Here is a 25,065-nt window from a genome sequence, read left to right on the forward strand (position 1 = left end):
AAGAGCATCTTAGAACCTTTACTGGCATTTTTCAATTCAGGCAACCTGATCAAAGCCAGAGATGCAGAGACAAATTAGTATGGAAATACTGTTCTTGGTCACTTACGTTCAAGAGGGCCAACCAAGCATAAATATTTATGTCTGTACTTCCTAAGACCCCATTACAGTGATTATCAGTGAGTAAGTAAGAACAGGGAGGTTCTGTAGGGGAAGGAGCATCAGCCAATCAGAGAGTCTGGGAACTTTCTGGAGTGAGTAAAGAAGAAGGAAGAGTGTTGGTGGGTGAACCTTGCAGTCTGCAGAGGGGCTGGGGACTGTTGACCCATGGGTCACATGGGTCCAGAGTGGCTGCCGCCATGGCCAGGCCAGCAGTTTCAGAGGGGTGCAAGAGTGAGAAGTGAGGCTGGAAACAGGGAAGAAGGGTGTTAAGTGAAGGTTGGTTTCTGGAAGAGTTGACTTTCTACCCCTGTCCCCACCCCTAGCTACTTTAAACACACAGAATAGCAAGAAATAAGGCATTTTCTTCTCTAAAGAACTAAATAAACTGAGATAGTGTAGGTGGGTTGTTTCCCCAGAGGAAAGCCTTACTTCTTCTGGCATTTGGAGCCTCCAGTATAGGAGCTAGCTCCCCCTTCAACCATCCACCCAAACACCCACAGATTTTCCAGTCAGCCCTTTTACCTTGTTCTTAAATATGAACGGACAACCAAGGAAACCTGAAATTAAAGGGAAATGTGGTACATGAAGGGGGGAAAAAAGACCAAAATACACCTACAGAATAATTGACTTAGAAGGAAATAAATTATTTAGGGAATGGAAGAGATATAAAAATTTAACCAACTTTATTTAACTGTATGTAATAAACACAAGGAGATTTAAGAATGTATTCCATTCATTAGAAAGTGGTTGGAATTCTATTTCATTTTAAAAGAAAGATGAGAAGGACAGGAAAGTGTTCTTGAAAATTAACAACAGCGTTGTAGAGCCAAAAATTTAGTGGAAGATAATGATGAGAAATCTCCCAATAAGCAAAGCTAACATAAAAGAGGAGAGCTAAGGGATCAATCGACAAGGTCCTATATCCCAGTAAGAGGAACATCAGAACAAATAAACAGAGAAAATGAAAAAAAAATATGAGAAATAATGGAAAAATTTCTGAGAGTTAAAGAGGACACTTTTTTAATTTAAAGAACCCACCAACTTACAAGTTATAAACTAAAAATATCCTAGCTATGTCATTTTGAAATGTCACTACACCTAAGAATTAAGGAAGATTCTGAGTGCTTCTAGGACAGGGAGTCCAGGATGGTGATAGTGGGGGCTATGTGTCCACTTAACAACATATTTAGAGTCATACTAAGTCCATTAGACTCCTTATTAGCAAGATTAGAAAGTAGCATATGATGAAATAAGGGCTTCTAAGTTCTGAGAGAGAGTGATTTTGAAACTAGAATTTTATGCTTAGCCTAACAGTCAAGTGTGAGGTTGAAATAAAGCCATTTTCCAGACAAGCAGGGACCCAGAAAGTTTACCTCCCTGATATATCCCTGCCAAGGAAATCATCTGAGATGCACTCCAACAAAACAGAGGTGACAACTAGGAGTGAGGTGTGGGATGCAAGAACTAACTCCTAGAAGTCTGATGACAAATTCCAGGATTACAGCTGTGTGGCAAGTCTAAAAAACAGTGATCAATTTAAAACAGGGGATCAATGAAACTTCAAGGAGAATGAAGCCAGCCATAGATAGAATGACAAGAAAGTAGCAAGTATTCAGGATACAGTGTAGATGGGATATATTTTTTCCCTATGGATAAGAAAAAACAAGCAAACAAACAAACAAACAAACAAAAAGGCAATCAAGAACTCCCAGAAAAATTAAAATATGGAAAATATGTCATGGTTCAAATACAAAACAAATTAAAGTGCAGTGGGATTTTAAGCAAGTGGAAGAGTTTAGGGAAGAGAAGGACCTTACTACTAGAAATACTCTCCCTTAAATAAGAATTGAGTATTCTAGGAGTTTAACATCATACCTATAGAGGAAGGTAATGTAATCCTGACACCTGTCTTGGCTCTACTGTGGACAGTAATCATGAGGTCATAATAACAGCACTATTTGTTAGTTTTCCGTATTTACAGTCAAGCCCAAATCAGAGCTATCGTTGTCATATAAAATGCAAATGCCATTAAATTGTACTGAATAGAGGTGAAAATAGAACAGAAGTGGTTTTAATATCTTAATCTTTTAAATTGGTTAGGCAGGAGGGATTGTAAAACTTGATGAAACAAGACAAAGCTGTTTATTACTTAAAGTTGCAGAGGTTACCAGTAGAGCAGGGCTTCTTAAAGGGTGGTCGCTGAGCCAGCCGCCGCAGCCTCCCTCAGGATGTTGTCAGACATGAAAATTCTTGGACCTTACCCCAGACTGTTTGAATCAGAAACTTATGGGTGGGTCCCAGCAGTCTGAGTCTTAACAAGCCGACCAGGTGATTCTGATGCAGCTCACATTTGGGATCCACTGCATTAGAGGAGCTAAGTGTAACGATTTGGGAGATGGACAGGAGGGGGCCGCTATGCACGTGAGAGCACTTCTTGTCTGTCATGGCAGAAATTCAGTAAGATAATGTCCAAATAGGGTAAGTCAAGAAGCAGTAGTGTCGGTGTGTTTTCTAGAGGTAGGGAAATGGTCATCAAAAAAAAGAGAAATGGACATGGGGAATAGTGGCTCCCCTAGCAGGACTCGGTATAGGGAGGCGCGGGGCAGGAGGCTTCTTTTTCAATCATGTGATTCTCTGGTTGAAATTAAATGAAAAAAAAAATACTGCCTTTAGATTGGGAAGATTGTCCAGGAGCCTGAGAAAAATTACGGGAGAGCAATCCTTGCTTATTCTCCTTTTCCTGATTATGGGGAGGAAAGAAGATAATTTAATGACCTTCCTCCATGTGTCTTCCAGATGTTGGCTCAGTCTGAGGGGAAGAGAGATGCTGAGAGCTAGGCCCACTCCAGGAAGCAGAGCTGATTTTTAACTTGTGTGTGTGTGTATGTATATTTATGTGTGTGTGTATGTATATGTGTATGTGTATATATATATACACACACAGACATATATATATGATATATACATATATATATATGAAAGTTTGTGTGTGTATAAAAGAGCTCCACAAAGAGCATCTCACCTCTTTCATAGCAAGGAATAAACTCATTGGAGCCCTTTAAGTCATGTTGCCGGATCACATTAGGATTTAAATGCCTTCCTCTCGCCAACTAAAAGGCACCGAGCCCATGCTGGTGCATAGGATTGTGCAACAGGGTGGGTTAAATTATGGCGATCTTTTAGAGTCAGGGTCCGCCCCGTTGATGGTCTAGTGCAGGTGGAAGAGCTGCACAGACAGTGCATGTAACATGGAGACAGTGACTGGAGCATGTTAAGTACACACTTAGTGATGGATCCCAGGCTTTTGGCAGAGAATGGGAGTGAGTGAGGCAGGCAGGAGGCCCAGCCTTCCCTCTGCTAGATGAAGAATAGCCTTGGGAGACAGTGGCTCCGAGCTAGATGCGAGGCTGTCTGAGTGAATAGTGGGGCTGCCACCAATGCTGAGGACCGATCAGGATTCTGGGCACCGGGGGATATCAGAGTCCTAACCTTGCAAACCTCCATAGGACCTAGAGCCTGATAAGCATACATTTCATTTTTAAACTTTAAGGAAATCAGAGATGTGCCTCTCTCTCCTCGGAGGATATTTGATACAAAAGCAACAAGAACAAAGAAAGTGTTTTATCCATTAACCAGAAGAGTACTTAAAAGGGGTATAAATCCAAGGGCAATTCAGTCAGTTAAGTGTCTACTACAGGTAAGACCTGGATAAAAAAGATCAATGAAACATTTCTGCCTTCAGTGAACTTACAGACGGTGCAAGACTAACTCATACAGAGCAGAAGGGGAGATTCAGATGTGTGTGTGTGAATTTCATTCCAGAGACTTTTGCCAGCTGAGAGGAGGGGATTCTCTGTGGAGAAGGGGTATTTGGCCAGAGCCTTATGGAAGAGGTAGGATTGGACTCTTGGGCTGGAGGGCGCTTGACAGACCAGTAGGGAAGGGGGACTGATAGATGCTAACAGTCTTCTATATGGCTTAACATCTGGAGAGGGGAAGGAGAGGGGCCACTGGGGCTGAAGGTACAGTCAGACAGTCTAAGGCCGTTTGTTCACTGGCCAGGGAGTTGAACTTGGACTTGGAGGGGACAGGAGACCATCACATCTTCTTGAGTGCAGGAGACCAGAGCCATGCCCAAGGAGATGATCTGCCTGGGCTAGGGGAGCCAGTTAGCCGTTCTCACAGGAATCCCAGAGAGATCTTGCAAGTGAGTTTTTAGAGGGTCCATCTGATTCACCTGGAGAGTTGACTCATCAGTTTCTAGTTGGTGTCTGCTGCTGAAAGAGTATGAAACAAAACGAAACAATCTGGAAAGCCCTGGCTGGCCCATGTGCAGGAAGGAAAGTAATGCTGTTGTTGGACTGATCCCCGAAGGGCTCTGGTGTTTCCCTGTCAGATGAGTGTACCAATGGCTAAGACAGAGACCCTGTCCTCAAACCCTGTACACAGAGTAAAGCTCTGGAAATTATAACTGCTCTCACACTTCTTCAGGAAGCCCCAAAGAGACCTGGCTAGGGCTGGACTTCCTGGTCACCCACCGTGGTAGACAGAACAGCCCCCAAAGATGCCTACACCCTAATTCCTGGAACCTGTGAAGACAACGTGTTACAGGGAGAGGGGACTGTGGCAGGCAAGTCCAGTATTTGTCCAGCTAGAGGTAGGAGAAACGAGGTGGAATAGGAGGTCAGGAAAGAGTAGAGAGATTCAAAGCCTTGGAGGGACCTGACCTACCGTTGCTGGCTTTGAAGTTACAGGTAACGCTTGACAAGGAATGCAGACAACCTTAAGGGGCCGAGAGAGGGGGCAAGTGTCAACAAGGAAACGGGGAGCTCAGTCCCACAGCCACAGGGAAATGAATTCTGCCAACAACCTGAATAAGTCCAGAAGAAGATTCTTTCCCAGAGCCTCCAGATAAGGACCCAGATCCAGTGAGATCTGGATTCTGGCTTTGTGAAATCCAGAGCAGAGAAGCCAGCTGAGTCCACCTGGACGTCCAACCTACAAAACTGTGAGATAATGAAGTTGTCGTCTTTTAAGCTGCAAAATGTGTGGTCCGTTTCGGCTGCAGCAATGAACGTGTACACCCCACACCTCGGAGAACCCCCGGCCTTCTGTCTTCCCCTGGCTTCTCTGCAGGAGTGGGCTTGGGAGTGAGAAGATGAGGTCCCAGACCAGAACAGAAGGTACTCACCCAGTGACACAGGGCACGTCACCTACCTGCTGAGGGTCCCGTGTCTCACCTGTCACGCGGGGTGCCATTGCCTGTCTCCATCCGGGTGGTTGGGGGGTTTACATGAAATAATATGTGAGAAGCACTGAACTGATAAGTCAGCATTAGATTTTGCTCTTTTCTTCCTGGGAAGGGCAAGTCAGCCAGTATCTAGAAGGCTCTGTCTCCTCCCTGGTGAGTGGAGATAACAAGGTGGCTTCGTGGATTGTCATGAGGAAAGAATGAGGTAACCAGTGGGAGTGACTCTGACCAGGGCTCTGGAGGAAGCAGATGCTCCAGTGAAGCTGGTTCCTTTCTGCCGAGGGTGTGTCCAGTCTCGCCTGCTGTGTGGGTAGCTTCCCAGGGCAGGAGGCAATGGTATCTCAGGGTTCTGACTGGTTCCACAGATAGGCCTCTCATGATCTTTAGGATTGGCAGGCCCAGAGATGCCCCTTTGTCCCAGACAGGGAAGACAGAAGGATGTCCTATATAACAAGAACTCAGGAACCAGCTGTACCACCCTAGGCTCAAATGGTACATGGATCCCTCCTCTTTGCTCCATCTCTACTGCCGCCACTCTAGTTCAGGCCACCAGCATTTCTTACCTGGACCAGATCACTTCTCTGCATAACACTTCCCCAGAAATAGCTTCCCTCTGCCCTGAGAAGAAAATCCAGACTCTTCCTAAGGTCCATAAGACTCTGCACAATGGGCCTCAGCCTCTCCAGTATCATTCGGTACTATCCACACTGCACTCCAGTCAACCTTAGACTTATCAAGCCCTTTCCTGCCTCGGGCCCTTTGCACGTGCTGATACCTCTTCTATAGTGGCCTTGCTATGCTTTCCTCACAGCTAGTTCTTCATTCTTTAGGTCTCAGCCTAAGTATCACTCAGAGAGCCATCCCTCACCTACCCTGTATTCCCTGGCTTGGCTGGCTATTTGATTCCTTCATGACATCTAGCACAATTATTACTGTTTTTTCCTAATTGCTTTTCTGTCTCCCTCACTAGAATGGAAGCCTAGTGAGGGCAAGGATCTATTTTATCTTGTTAGCTGTTGATCCCCAAGGCCTAGTGCAGTGCCTGGCCCATAGAGGATGCTCAGTGAAAAGAGCCCTTCTCAAAGAACACAAGGCTGGGTCCTCCTGCAGAGATTGGATGTCATATCCGAATTTCTTCACTGACAGATTCAGCGAAGCTGTATAATTAAAAGAAATGCGTTCCATGAACTCTAAGATTTCCTGCCAGGCAGGAGAGCAGCGTGTGTGATTTAAGGGTCAAAGAACAAGATAGAAGAGAAGAGGCACTGGCTATGTTGAGAATACTCACTTTTGTCATCTCGCAGGTGAAAAGTGAACTATTTTACTCTTATTTTAATTTTTCACTACTTTGAAGCCATAGACTTTGAACCTCCAGTGTGCTGGAAACCATCACCATCTGGTCCTCCCACCCCAGACCCTCGATGCCTGGGGGTGTGGGATTCCAGCCCGATGCCCAGGCAGACTCACTATTTGTTCAGCCTGGACATTAGGTCATGCTTTCCAGGCTAAGGTGCCCAGCTGGCTTAAAATGCCGTTATTTACAGCTGTACGGTTTATTTTCATTATCATATATAAAGTCTCTGCAGAAGGTTGGAAAAAGCTGAGAGGTTGGCAGGATGGAAGGAAAGAGAGTAGAATAACTCTAGACATCAGAGCCAGACAAGTCTCAGAGACCATCCGACCTCGGGTTTTCCGGAGCGCACACGTGGATTGACGGGAACAATTTGGCCTAGTGGAGGAGTGGGGTACAGTGAGAGGAAGAGGTGTTCACCCCTATCCCTGTTTCAGCCAGATCAGTTCTACTTTTATAGGCATCAGCTGTTTGGCACCCGCTTCCGGCTAATCTTTTCAGAAAGGGCATTGCGATGAAACGTGTGAAACCATCTAGTTTCAAGAGGGAAACAAGTACATACTTCAGCACTACTGACCACAGAAGTCTGGCTGCGTCTGTGTCTTAGGCTCCCCCCGCCCCCCCAGGTTAACCCAGAGAACAAAGGAGAGGATGCACCTGCCTGTCAAAGCCTGGGCTGTACTCCTAGTCACCTGTTGGATTTTGACACTTTCTTCTTCAGTGTTATACTTTATCTTTGCAAGTTTTTTTTTCAGCGCTGGGATTCTTTTATTGAGTAATTTTTTCTTTTTTTATATTCAAAAAAGATTTAATACCTATCCTTATCAAACTCTTTCAAAAAATCGAAGAGAAGGGAACACTTCCTAACTCATTTTACCAGGCCAGCGTTACCCTAATACCCAAATCAGACAAGAACAAGACGGAAAGAAAAGAAAAGAAAAGAAAAGAAAAGAAAAGAAAAGAAAAGAAAAGAAAAGAAAAGAAAAGAAAAGAAAAGAAGGAAGGAAAGAAAATAAAAATTATAGGCCAATATCTGTGATGAACATAGATGCAAAAATCTTCAACAAAATATTAGCCAACTGAATTACAACCATTATCTTTGCAGTTTCTGGGAAGAGTATGTTCTGGTTCTCCAGGACACCTTTTAGAAGAAAATAGGGGTTTCCCCCAAGTCTTCAGCCTGCTGGGTTATCCTTATTGTCCTGCCGTATTGAAAACCCCCTCCACCAGCACCTGGACGTGTGAGCGAGGGCGCGTGTCCAGTGGACAGCCTCTAGCTAGGGAAGAAATATGCACTCTTGTTATCTTCTGAGATGATTCACGGAATCAAAGGCTAGGCACTTGCTACTGGAAGTTACACCTGAGGCCCAGTCAGGTGAGGTTCTTGCAGACAGGTGAGGAGAGGTCTCGCTGGCATCCTCTCCAGTTTGGGGCCATCTTTCTCACTCTCAGTTGCCTGACTACATCTGACTTAGAAACTCAACTGACAGAGTCTTCCTTTCTCTGATAGCACCAGCTCCTTTATTTGAACTTGTTTGTTTTCTGGATCTTGTGATTAATGACCAGCAACCTTTTTTTTTTTTTAATGAATGGAACATAGAACACAAAAGATTCCAGGCTAAAAATCAAGGGAAGGAAATTCTGGTTCTGGAGAGCAAGGAGATTCCCTAGAGGAGAGTTTAGGGTTGATATTAAAAGTCGGAGGTTGTCAAAGGGACACAAAATGTGGCCTAGAAAAGGCCACCCAGTCCCAGGCAGACCTGGCAAGGGGACGGGGAGGGTCTAGAGGCCAGGTGCAGACCCAGGTGGGCCAGCGCCTTCCTGAGCAGCTCAGCCTCCCACTCCATTCTTCACGGAGGTTGAACTAGATTATTGAAGTGTTGTCTTTAAAAGGCAGAGGGGACTGTTCTCCAAACTGCAGGGCCATGGGTAAACCAAAGGATGCCCAAAGGCACAAGAACTCATGACTTCCAATCTTTCCATTGAGGCAGGAAGCCAAATTGGTATCATGTTTTTGTTTACAGGGAGACCAACAGGACTGTTTCTCCTCCTGTGATTTCAGAATCTGAAAGGACAATGTACACAGTCCCTGAGATCAAAGGGATTTCTCGGCTTTACTTTTCCAGAGTATTTGTCTTTCATTTATTCTTGTGGACCTGCTGTTCTTTAAAAAGCAAGTCTGTCTGTATAACCTGATTTTAAATACCAGGCTATGAGACTTCCCTCCTTCCTTTGAGTGAAGGACTCAATAGAGCTGAAATTCCTGGGACCACCCTGAGCTCTTTTAAGGGGCCACGTTAAGGACAATGTTGGACTCTGGAAAAAGCATTAAGAATTGGGAAGGAGAAACCTCTTACCCTCAGGTCATAGCATTTCCACACACACACACACACACACACACACACACACACGTTTAATACTATGCTAGGTGCTGGGGGTTGCAGACATGAATTACGTATGGCTGGGACCTCTGGGAACTTGTGTGGGACTGTGGGAGAAATAACAGCTCAGAAATGGCCCTCCTGCTCTCCAGCAGAGACCTTCTGCAAAGTCAGATCGCCTGTCAGGAAACGTCTTGCTCATTTTAGCTTGAAAATAGCCTTGGGGTGGGATTTGAGAAGCATTTATTCCCACCCAATCCAATTGTTCTGTTTTCTCAGGCCTCGGCATGGGACTGGGTTGCTGTAGCAACCCCATAAACAGTGTCTAACCTATGTCAATGATTACATATATTTTTAAAGCTAGTATCACCAAGTCCAAGACACTGTCACTTCTCTGAACATGGCAGCTGGACTAGACGAGGGATCCTACCTCCTGCTAGATCAGGAGGGAAGATTCTTTCCAGAGCAGATCTGGGTGGGAGAAGTGGGCACCCCTGAGGCCTGAGCAGCTGGACAACTGCCTTTCTGAAGTCAGCCTTGGTCAGGGCAGCCACGGAGCCGCCAGCCCTGAATCACACGTACCCAAGGCTGCCCTGGCCTTGGTGGCCATGGCTTTGTGAGAAAAGCACAGCCTTCTGTGAACTGTCTGAGAGATGTTTTTCAGTTCCTCAGGAAACAAAAACGGTCATTTGCCCAGAGAGATGAGTCCAGGTCCCAAGTACAGGAACTGTGAATTTCAACTTTAGTCTCCGTTTTGCCACTCAGATCTCTTGACTCTCTGGAATCTTGATGTTTTACCTGGGAGACAACTTCATTCCCACCTGGGGAGGGACTTGCCTAAGCCAAGGCTTTCCCTGGGCTCGGAATGCACGCCCTCTCCCGTTCACGCCACTGCCCAAGTTAGGGGAGGTCCTTGGGTTCAGGAGCATCCCGCTAAATCTATGGCTGTGTCACAAACTACCCCAAGACTTCATGGCCTAAAATAACAGCAGTCCTTCATTTTGTTCATGAATTTGAAGTTTGCCAGAGAGACAGCTCACCTCCGCCCAATGAGTGTCAGCCAGGGCAGCTCATTGGGCCACGATGGCTCCCTCACGCGGCCTGGGGTGGATGCTGCCTGTGGGTTTCTCTCAGCGTGAGCCCCTCCGGGGATGCTCAGGCCTCTGTGCAGCAGAGTAGTGATGTTCCAGCAGCAAATGTCCCAGGAGAACTCAGAGGAAGCTCTGTGACTTTTTCTGACAAGTCTTTGAAATTGCACAGCTATGCTTCCTCTGCAGCACAGATCCACCCAGAATCAAGGGGTGGAGCATTGACTCCACCCGCCACCTGTCTGCGGGAGGAAGGTCACATTGTGAAGAGTGCAATAGGAGATGCTGTGCATTGGTTTTCAGAAAGTACAGTTGTCTGCACAGAGAGAAATTCACTCTGACTCTGTCTCCATTGTCTCCTTACTTCAGCGTCAACTGGACAACCCTCATGACGCTCCTTCTTACACACTGTAGTTGTCACTCACATTTGCTGGTGTAAACAGTGATGCGGGTGCCTAAAACAAAAATAGGGGAAGAGCCACAGAGTCCCACCCCTGGATTAACAGGAGTGTCACTGATGTGGTTCTTTTCATCTTATCAGTGTAGAAATTGAGTTCTGGACTAACTTCTAAGTTTGTGCTTTACTTTTTCTCTATAGTTTATTCCTAAATTTAGCTAGTCAGTGTAAGCATTCTCCTAATGTGTGTTTGCGTAGGTGTGTGTGTGTGAGAGAGAGAGATTCGGTCCTTGCCTTTGGCTGGATGGAAATTCAGCAGCACTGGAAGACTTAACAGCTAGAGAAGCTAGTTTGAGGGTCAGGAAATAGAGTGCAGAGTACAAGGAAAAGTCAGACCAAGGACAAAGCTTTTACAAAGCACCTGGTTCCCCCTGGGGAGGCTCTGCACTTGCCTGGAGCTGAGGGACAGGTGCTTTGGTTGCAGGCTGCAGCTTTGGTGTTGGTGAGCAGTGTATTTGCATTGGCCCACACTGGGGCATCCATCACTGAGTTCCCCATTTCAGTGTTAGCCCATCTCTCAGAGCACGTGTGGTCCTCCAGTGTGGACTGGGCAGCTTCCACACGCCAAGCTCTGAGGACAGGCACAGGAGTGAACAAGACCAGTATGGTCCCCGTCCTCATACAGCATAACTTTAGCAGGGGAGACAAACAGGAAACACATCATGATGCAGTGAGTTAGTGACGATCACGATGAGCAGTAGAAGGAAAAATGCACGAACTACAAGAGCTGACGGTGGAAGCCCAGACTTGTCAGGGGCTCAGGGATGTAGTTTTAATTTGCTTGTTGAAGGATGAGAGGACACGTACCGGGTGAAGTAAGTGGAGGAATTCAGGATCAGCTTGTTGGGGGGCCCTGGGGTAGGAAGTGGCCAGGGCTGTCTGAGGGGCAGCTGGCACGAGAGAGACGGAGCTGAGGAGGGCAAGGACCAGATCTTGCCGGATTGCGTGCCCCGGGATGGATGTAGGTCACTTCCCCCTGCTCCCCACCCTCCTCCAAAGGCGGGGAGTCAAACTGTCTCTCTTGCCTGTGAAATGAGAGAGACACTAGTAAGGAGGAGCCTGTCACCAGGGGCAGAGCTGGGTTCAGCGGGGCCTGCAGCTTACATGATTTGGGAGGAGAGCTTCTATTGGAGAAAAAGAAAGTGGTATTACGAATAGAAAGTTAGGTGCAAGGCCCTGGTGGCTCAGAAAGGGCCCTTCATCCTTAAAGTTTCCTTAGCTTGATGGTAGAGCCACCTTTGGTGTTTTCACCTCCTTCCTAACCTCAGAAAGCCTTCTCTCACCTGAGATGTTTGCGCAGACCTCACATCCGCCTCCTCCTGTCTTCTCCGTGACTGAGAAGGCAAATAAAGCACACATGCCGTACACTGAAATCTCCTGGAAATTTGGCTCTCTCCTTGCCCCCGGTAGTGGCCAAAAGAACATGGGAGTGTCCTCTTTTTGCCCAAGACTTTCATGAGTTTTTTCCCCATGCTCAAGGCAGGGAATGTTGGCTGGGATACGTTATTCTTTTGGAAATGTGACACAGAAATATGAATTTCCATAGGCAGAATTATCCTGTCTGGTTGGGTCTAGACTGTTTGTTGGCCAGCACGTTTGCTGGAGTCCACGTTGACGTTCTGAGAAGCCGCCTGGACTTAATCCTGTGGGAGGGGAGCAAATCACCTGGAACTGTGTTCAGTCCGGGGGCAGGAGGGATCCAGACCATGAGTGGTGATGACAGAGAAGTTGAACAGTGAATAAATTACAACTTAAAAAAAAAAAGGCAACCAGCTCTTCTCTCCAGAATCTTACCCAAGTGATCAAAGGCACCTAACAAGAGTGAAGAGTGTCTGTCAATGTGGACGCAGGGAGCCTGCTGGCCATAGGTTAGAAACATCAGAGAGGCTGAGACCAGACTGAGGGAAGGACCAGAGAGAGAGGAAAACTCTAACTCGTCCCTAAAGCTGCTCTTGATTCCCCAGCATCTTCCACAGGTAGATCCAGCTCAGGCACACGCCATGAGCCTTCTGGGAGGATGTCTGGTTTGGCCCAGCGAGCTTTAGGCCCTGGGTGAGGCTTTGGCCGTCAAGGCCCAGTCCTGGTTACAGAAAGGACACGCCAGCCCCATTAACTACTGGCTGCCCCTCCCAAGACGTGAGAAGGGATCCGTTCAGCCTGTGGGGTGCCCTCCGCTTCAGAGCCTAATTGCCTTTGACTTTTCCCTTTGGAACTAAAAATTACACCACGACCTCCTTGCTCAGGCAGAACCCATCTAAGATGCAGATTTTCTGCCTCCCTAAGACAGCAGAGGGCAATGACAAGACTGTAATCTAAATTCTTGACTCAACTGGTTTATGATTCACTCCTGAGAGCATTGAGAGTCTCACAGATGGAAAGAACACCTGCTGTGTCCCTTTCTTGAAAAAACGACTTGGAGAAGCACTTGAGTAGCCCTAGAAATGAATCAGATAAAGGGGGTCCTTCACGGTCAAGACCACCGCTGATGTGGGTTTTCCTTGTTAACGGCTCAGGACCCCTTGCCACGCGGGGAGCTGGCTCCATGAAGGTCCCGGGCTTGAGGGGCTCGCGGGAAGAATGCCCTCTGACTTGGGCGATTTGACTGTCACTTGCTCATTTGCATTAAGCCCTGTCCTGACGCTGCTGTTGTGTCCCCCTCACAGACTGTTTTTGAGAGGAATTGCCGCTCCGAGGACTGTGCCGCCGACCTGCAGCTTCAGGGTCACCTGTTGCTCTCCAGGTAAGTCAAGGGCCCTTTCTCCACATCCTTCTGGGAAGCTGTCTTGACTCCAGACCTGAAGTCTGAATGTGCAGATTTCCCCACCGAAGAGCCTCAATAGAGTTGTAAGTTACAGTGAGAAGTTGTGGTTTTAAAAAATGAATATCATACAATAATTTTAACAACAGCTATTACTTTACGGGGGGATAGTTTAGTTTCTGTTTTGTTTGCAACCACACATGTCTTATAATTTAACCTGTATTTCTCATTTTCTTGAGTATTTGTATTTGTATGGGGGTGGGGTGCGTATTTTATGTGTACTCATGGTATGAAGTTGAACCATATGATGTTGCCAATATGGAACTGTTTGGGACAGTCCATATGATTCAGTTTATTATTATATAAAGGACCTTTTTATTTTTTTTCTCACAGCAGAGTGGCAGTGGCATCTGCTTTAGCAACAAGTGATGGTTCTGGGGCGGGAGTGGGAGGAGAGGGGATACTGTCCCGATCCAGAGGGCAGATAGCCTCTCTACTGAAGCAGCTCTTTCTCCCACAGAACGTGAACCCCCAGCTGGAGGGGAACCACACAGAGGCCTCTGTTTGCTCTCACTAACCTTTTATTGTAGACTTCTTTTACGACGAAGGTGCTGGTCCGGAGTCACTTAGCACATTTCAGAGAATGGGATCCTTTTGAGGCAATTCCTTCTGAAAGATTCTTTTAGCCTCCATATCACTTACTGCCATTTCTCAAAAACTGTCATCTGTGTTACTTGTTCTCTGAGATGCCAAACTGTGTCCCTTAACTGTGAGATTTAAGTTTGGGTGGAATGAAAGAAATATCCCATCGTGAACCAGGGACTATACCAGGACACTTCTGCTTCTCATGGTAAATAATCCATTATTCATCAAAAGAAAGTAATGCTAAGATTCTTTTTCTTTTGTTTGTGCTTCTTGGGGGAAAGGTGATGTAAACCACCACCCGCTCCCAACACATACACACCCCCCAACACACACACCCCCAAACCTCTTAAATGTTAATTGGCATTACTTTTACTTAGGACAGGTGTGGTAGATTAAAGAAACACATGTTTTGCCAAGCTTGGAAAATTCTTTCTAACTGATGAGTGGTTATTGGACTTTTTCAACATGAATGAGAAAGACCTCCTGGGATTATTAGAGAAACCAATTCTTAAGAAGGTTCGTAAGATATCAGGTCATGACTTTTAGTTTTAGAAAGATCTTCCAAAAAGTGTTTTAGGGGAAACGTAACATGAAACAGAAATACTTAGATTTGTTTTATCTTGAGGCAGACTATAAATGTTGGAAATTTATTTTGGATCATAGAAAACTTCATGTGGTGGAAAAATATTCATTTGCTCTCAGGTTAAATATTCGGTTAGGAAAGTCCTGATTTTTTTGCTGCATATTGGTCAACGGTCAAAGTCATCTCTGTTGCATTGTATTCTTCATGTGTTAAGATGTAAAACCCAAGGCTCCTGATCAGTAAGATTCCTTGTGCCTAAAGCTGCCTCCACTGCCCCACCCTGGCTTCTCAAGGTTGTTAGTGAGAACCAGGTCTACTTTCTGGGCCCAGTAATCAATAATAGGAGAACAGCTAGTGTGGTGGCCAGGGACCAGTGTCCTGTATGTATCAGTTAGCTATAACCACAGAAAAATGCTGCATAACAAACCACTCAAAACTGAGTGGCTTCAAAGAGCAGTCATTTATTCTCCTAGATCTGGAGACCAGCTGAGGGTTGGCTGGTGCAGGCTAGGTTCAGCTGGATCTGGGCTGACTTGCGTATGAATCTGGGGCTCAACAGGGGGTAGATGGATCTCAGCTAGACTCGGGTGACCCAGTTCAACTCTGCTTCATGTGTCTTTCATTGTTCTGCTGGAACCAGTGGGCTGGCCTGGACGACTACTTCTCTTGGCATGGCCATGGTGCATTAAGGCAAGCAGAAACCTGCAATGACCCTTAAGGCCTTGGCTCAGCCCTGCTGCATTCTTACTTATTCTCTTGGTCATAGCAAGTCACATGACCAAGTACAAAGTCAAGGGACTGGAGAGTCCTGCAGCAGAGGAAACAAATATAGGGAGGGGTAGAAAATTGGAACCATAATGCAGTCTATTCTACAATGTAAGTAAGAGGGTAGCTCTGTCTCTTTCCTAGTGCCTTGTAGATTGGGGGGCCTATTTCAACCTTTCTTGCAAGTTCATCTTCCTAGAGCTCAGACATGAGACCTAGAGACTGGGGGAGGAGATTTTCTAAATCTCCAAAGCAATATCCGTGGACCAAAGCTCCTCTCCCTAGGATGTGTTGTTTTCCAGGAGGCCCCTTGGTCTCTCAAAATAGACTTTTGGCTGGATGCCCCATTAAACAAACCTCCATGATACTCTTGGGCCCAAAGTCATCCCCAAGGGAGCCATCAGAGAAACATAAACTGATAATCAGATAAGTAGAGATACAAAACCAAGCCGAAGGTTTCAGTTACTTTGAAATTTCCCCAGATCTCTGTGCAGAGCCAGGCACACAGGGAGAGAAGGCACAGTCAGCAGACTGCTCATGGAAGCCAAGGTCTGAATTTGGTTTGACAAAGGCTTGGTGGCTTGAACCAGAAGTGAGCTGCTTTGGTTATTGTGTAACTTTCTCGATTCAGTATTGCCTAGGATGGGATGTGCATCCCTTCATTGTTCAAGTCAAGGAAGAACTGGGCACTAGGCTGCAGACATGAACAGTGTGTGGGTCCTGCTCTCCTGGGGTCCCTAGTGTGGCGGGGAGAGGACAGCTGGGTGATGTCAGTGCCTGGTCGGTGCTAGAGGAGAGGTAGGTGGAGGATCACAGGGCCCTGGAGCAGCTTCCAAGAGGAGGAACTGAGGGGAATGAGGAGAATCCAGGCATTCAGGGCAGAGGGAGAGTGTGAGCAGAGGCAGGGAGGGGTGGAGGGCAGGATTCCCACGCAGATCTGCAGGCATCTGGAGGGAAGGAGGCTGTCAGGAGGTCTTTTTGCCATGAGTTTCTCTGAGGTAAACGTCTTTGCCACAAGCATTTTTGCTGCAAACCTCATCGCCGTGTAACTAACTGGCTGTAAGGCGATTTTGTTGTGAAAGTAAAATAATAAATAAAGGAGCGTCATTAAACAGGATATAATGAAACATGACAAAGGAATAACGAAGTTTAAAAGACTTTATTGTGAAATACAAAATATTTGAATGGATTTAAAATGGGATTCGTTTCCCCATTCAGCATTGCACTTTTCCTTTTTTGGTAAAATTTCTTCCTCCTTTGGGAGAGATAACCAGTTCCAAATACTAAGATGCACGTTTGTAACTGAGCTCTGTGTTGTGAAAGCATCTGCACTATTGTGTGTTCCTGGCATGTTGTCACATGTTCGTTGATAGATGTTCCAAAATTCTATGGGAAATGTGGGCTCAACTCTGCACCTTCAAAACACTGAAGGATTTGTAAGCTGATATGTTACCATTTTCCAGTACAGTATGCAGTCTGGCTTTACATTCTGTTATTTCATACTTCTAGTGAGTTTTATCACCGTATTTTCTATCAAGTCAATATATAGGGTTGTTATCATCCACTGCTTTAAGATCACCATGTCTACTTGTCACTGTATAGACCGTTATGAGAGCTATGATGTATGTAATATGAGTCCACCAGTTCCTTTACCTTTTATGGCAAAATTGCCTTATGGCCAATTCATTATGTGGTCAAAAAGTATGCTGCAAAAATGCTTGTGACAAAGATGTTTAAGGCAGAAATACTGGACACAGGTCAAGAGAACACAGTGAGATGAGGCAAAAGATGGGGAGAGAGAGGAGGAAACTGGATCGGAACACACCTGTGAGTTTAGGTTTCATCCTGAAGCCAGTGCTGGTGTAGCAGAATCATAGCATGCGTGCATTTAACCTAGTAAGAGTGCAGGTAGGCACGCTGGAGGGAGGGGAGGGAAGAGAGAGAGAGATTGAGATGCTGTGGATCATTGGGTCATTGGGTTCTCTATTCTACTGAGTGAAAGTATGTCTTGAGTTTTGAGTCAGCCACTCTCTCCATCACCTCAGTTCCTACACCCCCGGCTCAGGTTTGTGTAGCAGCCGCCCTCGGTCCCAGTGCAGGCGCATCCTGGGCAAGGCTGAACTTAGGAGAGATGTTGTGTTGATCTCTGCCACGGTACCTCCCCGAGGGCTTCAGAAGGGCAGTTTGGACACAATTTTTGCCTTTCATGCTATCTTTAGAGCCTAGCTCTCCTGTTAGCTGTGATCCACTGTACTGAAAAGTTGAAGCAAAGTGAAAACAGAGAAAAACCCGTCCGATGACTGGGTTGACAGTACAGTACAAGGCGCTTTGGTGGGGAGCAGCCAAGTGCCCACCGGACCGAGGAGCCGTTGTCTTGAGAAGACAGAGGGGAAGACATCTGGGAGTGATTGGGTCACCCCGAGTGGCCAGGGATCAGGCCAGGAAATTCTGTCTGTGACTGGGGCTCATGGATGTTTTTATTTTTCTCTCCAGAGAGCATGAGTTCTGGCAGGCCTGTTGTCTCTTAAAACAATCAAGTCTTCAATTAAAAGTCCACAGTCCTTCATGGTCTTGAGACTAGTTCCAAAACACACCATTTCCAAAATGTCCAGGAATAGGGAGGAAGGTCTTTAGATAATTTCTTTAAACAGGACTGAAAATGCCATTTGTCAAATGATGCAGCTATGTTTTGTTTCATCTGTCTGAATACTCAGAGTCCCTAAGAATATAGCACGTGTGATAAAGATAAAGAAAAAGAAATACACGCTATGGCAGTTGGGTTTAAAAAAATTTTTTTGATGCCTCCCATAGGAGACCAGTGGAAATTCAGTGCCTTCTGGCTAGCCAACTCCAATAATGAAAGAACTCTTAAGGGAGGTGAAAAGGCACAGTAAGCATTTTTATGAAGTTGGAAGAACCATCTAGTGGCCACATATAGTGGTCCTATGATTGTAGCCTAAGTCATGCTGTTACCGCAGTGGGGGTGGGGCCAACTGCATTTCCCAAAACCCTCGGCTGGGAGATGGGTCGCACCTTCCATGAAAGGCCAGCCTTCAAGAGGAGGGTTGCTGTGCCCAGAGCTGTTTAGAGTTTGAAACAAATTTTTCTCCTGCTCAAAAGTGGCAAAGTGGCCAGAATTATCAACTGCACAGCATCGGGTAGAAGTAGAGTTATCTTCTTTCATGAAGGGGAAAAGACCCCTGTTTATTGAGGGCCGACCACGCACCAAGTATCCTATAGAGCCCTCGGTATCCATAAACACGCTGTAGCGTCTTACCAGCTGCACAACGATGGGCAAGTTGCTTTGCATCCCTGTGCCTCTGTTTCCTCATCTGTAAAATGGGAGACATAATAGCAACACCTTATAAAGTTGTTCTGAGCATTTAACGAATTAGAAAATATTTAAGTGTTTCCAAAAGCTTGGCCTATAGTGAGCACTCAGCAGATGAGAGCTAGCATTCTTATTTCATTTGATCATGTCCATGACACTGAGAAGTAAATATTATTACAATCTTTGTAGTGGGGAGGGTGCAGGGTCGCAGGGAGGCCGGTTACTTGCTCAAGGCCTCATGGTTGGTGGAGGTGGGAGTAAAGCTGGGAATGTCCAGTTCTGCATCCTCTTCTTCTCTGCACACTGTCTGCTAATCAGCCGACCCTGGACCAGGAGTACCAAGGCGGGGAGCTGGGGGGAAGTCCTCCTTTGTGTGAGAAGTCCCAATTCAGGAAGGAGGTGGCTGGGTGACAAAATCCACCCTCAAAGATGGCTTTCATCCGTCCCCAGTCACGTTCCCCCAGGGCTGTCTGACGTGTGAGACGCTGTTCAACAGCTTTTCTCTTTGGAGACAACAGCCGCCTGTCCTGTGGGGTCAAAATGAGTCTAAGCATGAAGTCATGGCAGTCTTCGTCCTCGTAGGCTGGGCTTTTCTCTCCTTGGAGGGCCTCAGATTTGACCATGAGCTTGCGGCTGGCAGGTCAGCAGTGACATCATCACTATTACTATTACTTTATTATTGTTGTTATTGTTACTTTATGAAAGAAGGTGAGTGGGAGTGGATCAGAAACCTGGGGAAACTTTTGCTCTTGCCTGAATATTAGCCTTGTGATTCTTTCTTTTTTCCCCATACGCTGTCTGCCCCAGATCTGGGGAGGCGGGAGAAGTGCTAAAGTTTATTGATTGGGAGCAGCTGGCTTCTGTAGTTGTTCTTTCTGGAATCTCTGGAAACAGGAATGATTTTTTTCAATGGTATGTTCTTGAAAGAAAGGGGACATGCTCCGTGGAATAGAGCATTTTGGATGAGAGTCGAAGGATTCCTCGTCCTCTGTCTCCTCTCTCCCTTGCTCTGACAGGGGTTCCCTGAAGGAGGCCGTAGGTGGTCTTTTGTCACTTTTGCCACGTTCTGTTGGCCCAAGCAGAGTCGTAGGGCCAACCAGACTCTCAGGACGGGGAGATAACTCTGCTCCCTCCCTGATGGGAGGAGCTGCGAGGCCATAAGACAAAGGATGTGAATGGAGAGAGACTGCCAGTCAGCCCATCATATGCAGCCTCCACAGGGAATTCTCGGAGCTTCGTCCTGCAGGGAAATGCTCGGCTCACAGTGCTGCATCTGCGGGGTGAAGGGGCTGGGGAGTTGGTACACCAACCATGGAGAGTCGTTGGTGGCGGTCTCCTCTGGGGTTGGGAGGGCAGGGACAGTCGGGTGGGCCCCTCCAGCCTGGGACAGCAGCCGAGTCTGGTTCTGCAGAAAGGCCCTGAGCTACGGAGATTCAGACACGGGCAGCTGGAAGTCGAAACAGTCTGGGTCAGGGGAGCCGGCGGCGGCATGGACGATGACTGCTACACATGCTTTCTCAGAGAGTCTCAGCTGATAAACTCCATCTGGAATATCCAGCAGGAGTTTTTATACCACTTACTGACACCGAGCCTTCTTCCCAATAACTTCCTGTTAATGCTTTCTTTCCACATTTTGCCAAACCCCTAACATTCTCCATCACTGTAACTACTTCCTCTCGCGTTTATCTGCATCTTGATCCTTTTCCCCTTCTCTTCTGAGCGGAGCCACAGATTGCACACACGCTGAAGGGCATTTGGCTGTAGCAAAAAACCTGTGAGCCGAGTACAGGGCTGGGAGCTTTGTTCCTGTTTTCCTGAGGACAGCAGCAAAGGCAGGCGAGGGAGGTGTCCACAGCACATCCCGGGCAGAGGAGATCCGACCTCCGCCCCCTCCATCGTCCTGGGAGGGACCTGGGTGGAGCTGGGCCACGCAGCTGTGCTTCTTTGCAGCCCTGGCTCCAGCCCAGCGCCAGGATGAGCACAGACGGTGACTCCACTGTCCTCCAGAGTAACTCAGGCGGGGTGGGAACAAGCCCAGCTCGCAGGTTCTTTGTGATTGGCGACTCTCATGGAGAGCATAGCATTTCAGGTGCAGAACGAGGAGCTGATAGGCGAGGATTTGAGTCACTTATCTGAGGTCAGAAAGAAAGTTCAATAGCAGTGGCTGGAAAAAAACCTGCCAGGAGGGGGTTCCTGAGGCCAAGTCCAGTGTTCTCGCCATTAGACCCATGGCCTCTGTCTTTAGATAGCTGTGGCAGCTTGAGGAGCCTGGCCTGTCTCTAGCTCCCACTGTGATGCGCTGCTAAGTGGGTGGAAACAACAGTGGAAAATACCTTCCTATCTCAGGGAAGATCTAATCCGCAGTTTCCTAAATGGCCAACCAGCCTCAGTGGGAGGCTCTACCACACATGAGCAGCAGACATCTATCCCAAGGAATCTTGGATTTCAGGGACAGCCCTCTCCCTGATGAGCAGACACTGACTGAGGTTTTCTCTCTGGATGGTGAGAGATTAGGGAATCCAGAGAAGAACCTTGGAGACAGAGCCAGGGGGTAACCATGGCAACCATAGAAAGAGGCTGGAACCATGCTCAGAGTTCCCTCCCAAGCCGCCCGGGAAGACTGGCTCTCCCTCACAGGTGTCCCTAATAAAATATTATTTGGTAATATTTTTCTTGGCTTCCAAGCAGAGCCGACCATTGGAGGTTTCATGTCTAAGCACCTTTCCAGCAGGGCCACAATGATGTGGCAGTCATTTATCCTCTTGCTGAACCTTCAACCTGGGAGGGCTTATCGAAAGAATGTGGCAACTAGATCCCTCACTTCTCTCATATCAGGAGCTAACAGGGAGCCACGTGCCATTGTTTCTTTGCTAAGATCTTTGCAGTTTATTCTGTGGGACTGTGTTGCTGGTCCCCTGCCACGAACACTAGACTCACCCATCTCGGAGCAGACTTAGTGAGACAAGCCAAATTCTGTGCAGTTGTTTTGTTTGCTGCAGTAAATCTACCCCCGCCCCAACCCCGCACATAGTTTTCTTACACACACCCTCTTGTTCGCATCTCTCCCAACTTTGTTCTGAGCTACCAGATATAACCTCAGGAGAATCAGAAAGTGGCCCTGCTTCTCTCCCAAGATGAAAAAAAAAAAAACAACCAAAGACCACTGTGGCTGAGGAGGGTTGGTCCCTGGGCTCCCCCAGGGCCAAGGAGCCAGGCTTGGGTAGAACATGAACTGCCCTTGAATCAGAGCCCATTGCAGTTGCTCCAAGAGGGAAGGTCCTAAGTAAAGACCTTCTAGATTTTATGAGCCTTCCTCCCTGACTCCATTCCAGGTGATCTGGATCCAAAAAGGCTGGGTGGACGCTGTTGATGCCACACCCAGATCCCTTTCAGTGTCACAGCTGCTGTTAAGTGTTGGCTGCCAAGGGCTCACAGCTGCCCTTCCTCTGGTCTGGAGACTGGCCCTTGCCTCCTGGGAGTCTCCTGGCCCGGGAGGTGACACCCACCCTGAGCAGCCTTCAGCCAATGACTGACTGATTTGCGGTACGAAAAGCCAGCCTCTGGCCTCAAGAGTGGGTAATTCTATACTGTGTTTTGTTTTCCAAAGCCCCCTGCAACTCAGGCCAAGGCTAGACTCTACCCAAGACCCCTGCCTTGCTCAGACCCTTCCTGGCTCCATCCTGCTTCCTGTGGAATTCCGCTCCCCCCCCCCAAGCCTCCCAAATCCTTGCTGCTCAGGGAACCCCACCTGAGACGCTAGAGAACTCACAGCTTGTCTGTTCGTTCTTAGACCTCCTGGCCAGGCAGTCTGGTCCTTTTACAGAATTGTGAGTTTCAAAAGGAAAACAAATCCAGTGTATTCATCACATATGGGGGGGGGGCAGTTGCTGCTGGGCTTTTTATCTGCCCTCTTGGAATTGGAGGGGGTTGGGAGTTTTAGAAACCAGTCTTACAGAGTGATGGGTGGGAATCACTTTTGAGGGGGTGAGTGGGGCCTTGTGTCTTTTAGGGTTACTTCTGGTTGCTTCTTCCCCAGGGCTCGGCTTTTAAAGAGGACCATCCAGAAACAGGGATAAAAGAAGAAGGGGCACCCTGTGAGAGATGGCTTTCGCTGTGGTTGCTGGGAGTGGTTACCGTCCTTAGGACACAAAAATGACACGTGATATTCTGGTGCAGTGAGCAGCCTTCCTTGCTGGGAGCACTGGGCTCTGTTTGCGAATGTTTTATGTGGTAACAAGATTGAACAAGAGGTGAATGCCATTGTTTCAGTCAACAATTGGGTTTCTTCCAGAAAAAAAAGAAGACTTTTTTTCAGTTTTCTTTTTTTTTTTTTTTCTGGAAGAAGAAGTGTTCTTTGTGTGGAAGGACACCATCAATTTAACCTCCGGAGCCAAGACGGAGAACATTCCCATTTATGTACTACTTCCCTATCCAACCTTCCCAGATTTGTTGGTTTTAAAGTTGGCTCATGGTTAGACCTGGGACAATAGAATTGAGGTGAATGAAGCCAACAGTAGCTCCAAATCTCTTATCTTACACCTTTCAGAAATGCCCTTCTTTTCTCCTGGTGTCGGAGTCTAAGTGTGCCTTCCCTCCCTCCCTCCCCTGGCCTCTCCTTCCCGTCACTGAATCAGTCCCTCCCTCCACCTTCCGTAGGACAGAGGTTCCTAACCTGGGTTCATGTCTCCTTGGTGGTCTGTGCGTAGAAGTCATGGGGCCTGTGAACTTACATAGGAAATCAATCACAGCTTTATTTTCACTAACTTCAAACTGAAATTTGGCATTGGATTCAGTTAGGACTGCAGACAACAGAGCACAGTAATATTAGCAGGACCTATGACTTTCTCACATAGAAATCACTGGTATTGTTCACGCCAAGTTACAGTGTTGCAGGTATTTCAAAATATCAGTCACATTCTCTCCTACTTCAAAGTTACGGTAGTTATCTGATCCACCACCAAATCTTCTCATTCAATATTATTTTAAAAAGAACACAAATTAGTAAACCACCTATTTTTAAATATAATTATCTGTATTTTTGTATAGCTGGTTTCTTTGTAATCCTGTTTTTTATTTTAGGCATTTAAAACCATTTTGAGAAGGAATCCCTTCACTTCCCTAGACTGCCAAAGAGTATCTGGTGTCACAAAAACAAGTGAAAAACCCTTGGTTTAGAAGTTTTTCCTGATTTGGGAAATTACACACATGCAGAATCAGGGAGATCAGATACATATCGGAGAAGCAAATGTTTTGCTGTGCTTATTGGAGTAGACGAATGATTTTGATTATAATATCCAGGACTCTGACTTCATTATAAGACTGGTGTCATGTTACATTTTCCTTTTTCTTTTTTTTAAATGTGGGACCAAACTTAGAAGCCTGACCAAACAGTGGAGGAAGTGTTTCCCTGACTCTGTAGCTCCCAGTACCTACAGTAATAAACTGGTTCAGAAGTAAACCTTCATTCCTTGTCTGGGGTTTGTTGAAGACACAGGTGACTGTCCGAGCTTCAATGAGCTCAAGAAAACCAACACTTCAGGCCCAAAGCAGAGAAACTGGGCCTTGTGGTGAACTGGCAGCCGCTTCGTGGACAAATGGGCACATTTGTGGCTAAATCTGGTGGGTATGTTCCTGTCTCAACCTCCGAGGACCCGGGTGGGGAGAGCTCATTTCCCCGGGCCCCTGTGGCAGCTCACCTCACAGGAAGAAGGTTCCAAATACCGGGACGCTTGTCATTTCAATACGCTTTATTGTCTGTGACCACTTATATCCCCCATTTGGTTCTTGCACTAGAAGCAGGGAAGAATTATGGCCACAACAGTGTTATTTGTGGAGGGACCACGGTGGCTGTCTGGAGTCATGTGGCCTCCAGCTTCCATGAGACGCAGAGCCCCTTCTAGCATCTTGAGTGTGTGGCCGCCGGGTTTACCAGGCGGCATATGTGTGGCCTGGGGGGCTCCACCCTGCTGCCCATCGAGTCACACATCCTGCACACCAGCCCCGTCGTGACATCAGACCTCTAGGCAGCCTGCAGATATGGGGAATTCCTCTGCCCCCCGAAGTATTCTTCATCTTTAATCCAGTTGTTACAGGGAGTGAACCTGATTTGTTCCAGATGTCCTCAGATTTAGTGATTCCGGAAACTACTCCTAAAGTCGAGGCTGATGAGGATTTGAATTCCTCCCTTCGCTGGGAACCAGCGGTTCTTTTCAGTCAGACAGATGGGGCGGGAGGACGGAGCCGAGGCTGCCTGCAGGGCCCAGGAGGGCCCCCTGGCTTCTCACGTTAGCCTTGTT

General features: G+C 47.0%; 1 protein-coding gene across 1 annotated transcript in view; it reads left to right on the forward strand.

Moving 5' to 3' along the window:
• ITGA9 (integrin subunit alpha 9) overlaps positions 1–25,065 on the forward strand; it is a 310,689-nt gene that overhangs the window by 155,385 nt on the left and 130,239 nt on the right. The window contains exon 17 of the mRNA XM_072940989.1: positions 13,351–13,427. Coding sequence (XP_072797090.1) covers positions 13,351–13,427 — 77 coding nt within the window. The remainder of the gene's footprint in view (positions 1–13,350; positions 13,428–25,065) is intronic.

Source organism: Vicugna pacos, chromosome 17, assembly GCF_048564905.1.
Source record: "Vicugna pacos chromosome 17, VicPac4, whole genome shotgun sequence".
NCBI lineage: Eukaryota > Metazoa > Chordata > Mammalia > Artiodactyla > Camelidae > Vicugna > Vicugna pacos.